The sequence below is a fragment of the Colobus angolensis genome, unplaced genomic scaffold (assembly GCF_000951035.1).
Source record: "Colobus angolensis palliatus isolate OR3802 unplaced genomic scaffold, Cang.pa_1.0 Scaffold149, whole genome shotgun sequence".
Lineage (NCBI taxonomy): Eukaryota > Metazoa > Chordata > Mammalia > Primates > Cercopithecidae > Colobus > Colobus angolensis.
This window is the reverse complement of record NW_012114588.1, coordinates 1,340,252-1,343,135: the sequence shown is the minus strand read 5'-3', so window position 1 is coordinate 1,343,135 and position 2,884 is coordinate 1,340,252. Positions and strand designations below refer to the sequence as shown.

At 39.5% G+C, this 2,884-nt stretch overlaps 1 protein-coding gene across 3 annotated transcripts in view; it reads right to left on the bottom strand.

Annotated features, from left to right (window-relative positions):
• The window catches only part of UBE4B (ubiquitination factor E4B), a 204,569-nt gene that overhangs the window by 42,038 nt on the left and 159,647 nt on the right, over positions 1-2,884 (bottom strand). For all 3 annotated transcript variants that reach the window (XR_001001079.1, XM_011935782.1, XM_011935783.1), the window contains 2 exons: positions 2,538-2,636; positions 572-807 (listed from right to left, as the gene is read on the bottom strand). Coding sequence is in view for 2 of the 3 variants with exons in the window: in XM_011935782.1 (XP_011791172.1) it covers positions 572-807; positions 2,538-2,636 (335 nt within the window). In the remaining variant the exon portion in view is untranslated. The remainder of the gene's footprint in view (positions 1-571; positions 808-2,537; positions 2,637-2,884) is intronic.

Sequence of the window (2,884 nt, the reverse complement as noted above, 5' to 3'; positions counted from 1 at the left end):
TGATCCACCCGTCTCGGCCTCCCAAAGTGCTGGGATTACAGGCTTGAGCCACCACGCCCGGCCTCAGGCTGGTCTTGAACTCCTGACCTTGTGATCCGCCCACCTCGGCCTCCCAAAGTGCTGGGATTACAGGAGTCAGCCACTGTACCCGGCCCAAGAATATGCATTTTTAACAAGCTCCCTGTTATACCCACACTTTGGAAACTGGGTTATAGGATAGTGTTAAAAAACAAATGGTTTAAGTTCAAAGGTAAAACGAACCAGATAATTCCATTCAGGTAACACTACCAACTTGTACTGTTGATACCAACTGGGTCTTGGTGTTAATCATCTGGCTTTCAATGGTTCCTGCTGAATCATCAGAGACCAGTAGGTGAAATGGTTGTCCTATTCCCAAGTACTCAGGGCAAGACGAACCAAAAGTACATCCTCTGCAGGTCACAGGTTAGTAGGTTATACACAGAGGTAGCAGGATATTAGGTAACAGACTTAGAGCAACGTCGTCCACTGGCTTTAGATGACCTTGCCTAAGTGTAGCACATGGCAGGCCGTGTGTGTTCCAGCAACCTACCTGTATAAAACTTCATCAGGGAAGGTACCAACAACTTGGTGGAGAGAGGATGGTTCTCAATCATTTCAAAAAACTTCTGGGTTCGCGGCTGAACAGCAGGGTTGGTCATAAACATGACTTCTACCAGTTTGGCCACCAAATATGGGTTTCGGATGTAGTTCTGGTTGCACAACATCACAACAAGGAACATCACAATATCCTGAGTACAGGGCTCATAAAGCGCCTGGGGAGAGTATCTGAATAGAGGCAAGAAGAGCAAGAAAGAGACGACTGAGAAACTCATCTTGGGTGAGGGCTGGTGTCAGTTGAGTGAGGAGGGGAAGGCAGGATAAATAGGTTTAGGAGTGCCCTTGAACTCGTTCAGTTTACAGTGACTTTCTTTTTTTTTTTGAGACAGAGCCTTGCTCTGTCACCCAGGCTGGAGTGCAGTGGCACGATTTCGGCTCACTGCAAGCTTCCCCTCCCAAGTTCAAGCGATTCTCCTGCCTCAGCCTCCTGAGTAGCTGGGACTACAGGTGCCCGCCACCATGCCCAGCTGATTTTTGTATTTTTAGTACAGACGGGGTTTCACCATGTTGGCCAGGATGGTCTCGATCTTTTGACCTCGTGATTCACTCACCTTGGCCTCCCAAAGTGCTGGGATTACAGACATGAGCCATTGCACCCAGCCTATAGTGACTACTTATACTGTAACAAGACAGATTTAAAACCAAACGTGGTTACTGGCTGTAGCATGTTATATTAACGACAAATGAAACTTATGATTAAATCAGATAAGCTTCACAAAAGATCATCATTACCAAAACATCATAAAAATTTTGATAGTTATTTGTTTAATCTCTGTTGAAAATGAGAATAAATGAAATTTTTCAAATAGGTGTCTTTTGTATCACTGTGCGTAGAACAAATTTTAAAATGTGACTTGAGTTGCTTAAATTCCGAAGTTGGTTTTTTTTAACAAATAAACCATGCTTTTGAGTCACTTTTAAAATTCTGTACCAATTAAAATCACGTGTCACCAATGATTTGGGTTTTTTTTGTGTGTTGCCCAGGCTGGAGTGTAGTGGCATGATCTCCACTCACTGCAACTTCTGCCTCTATTTGGGCATTTTTTTAAAGGTAGCTTTTTTGACAGCAATATAACTTGCTCCATTTAGTTTTGGCCCTTATTTTAAAATCATTTATACTAATTTTGTTTTTTTCCATTGTTTGTTACAAAACTTTCACAATTTGTATTCTGTGACTGGGGACCTATATTATTTATTTATTTATTTTTAAAGAGATGCAGACTTGCTACATTGCCCAGACTGGTCTTGAACTAGGCTCAAGCAATCCTCCCGCATGTCTGGGACTACAAGCATGAGCCACAGTGCCCAGCGTGACTTTGACTTTCCACAGTAGACTTCACATACCACTCCCTCAGCTAGCCATAGGTGCTATCATGGTACCAAGGGATTGAAATTGTAATTCTTCTAACCTGTAATGTTTTAGAAAGAAAATGTTAATTTGATAAACCAAATAAGGATTTGAAAAAAAAAATTAAAACCCTACAATATCAGTTGTAAGTTCAAACCAACTTTTGGTAAGCATTCTCCAATTTTACAATTGAGACAAATTTTAGTACAAAATATAGATGTGGATATTTCTGGGTTTGGGATGTTCATTCAGACATTTATAAACTGCTCCTTCTGTTGCTCAGAAACACACATTCAACTATTAGAAATTCAACTCAATTTTCACAGAATACATTATCTGCACTGTTAATCCTGCCTCTGTCTTTGAGATATTATTCGAATTGGACTGGTGCCACAGTTGGATTTATTTTTTCCAGTCTCTAGGCAGCATTCAGTAACAACAGTTACATCAAATTTCAGGCATGAAATGGAGGTTTGCAACACAGCTCAGAATACTATAGTATTATACATAAAAACATATTAGAACTATGTAAAATATTAAAGGCACTTACTGTACAATAAAAAATAAAAATTCTGCAACATCTTCTACATAAAACTCAGGCAATGCTGCAAATACCTTGGGGACATCTGAATTTAAAGGCAGCGTTATACTGTCAAAGAGAAAAAAAGCACAATTTATAAAATGAAATTATGGTACATCCAACTACAAAGAGTATTATATTACCATCAAATAAGTATTTCATTTGGAGAAAAAATTCATTCTGTAATATAACTATGTAATAAATACACAGGCAAAGAAACTACAACCAGAAATGAACAGGGAATAATGAAGACAGTACATATGCAAGGGTATATGTGAAATGTTTTCCTTTTCTTGATTTCTTTTCTCCCCTGAGAC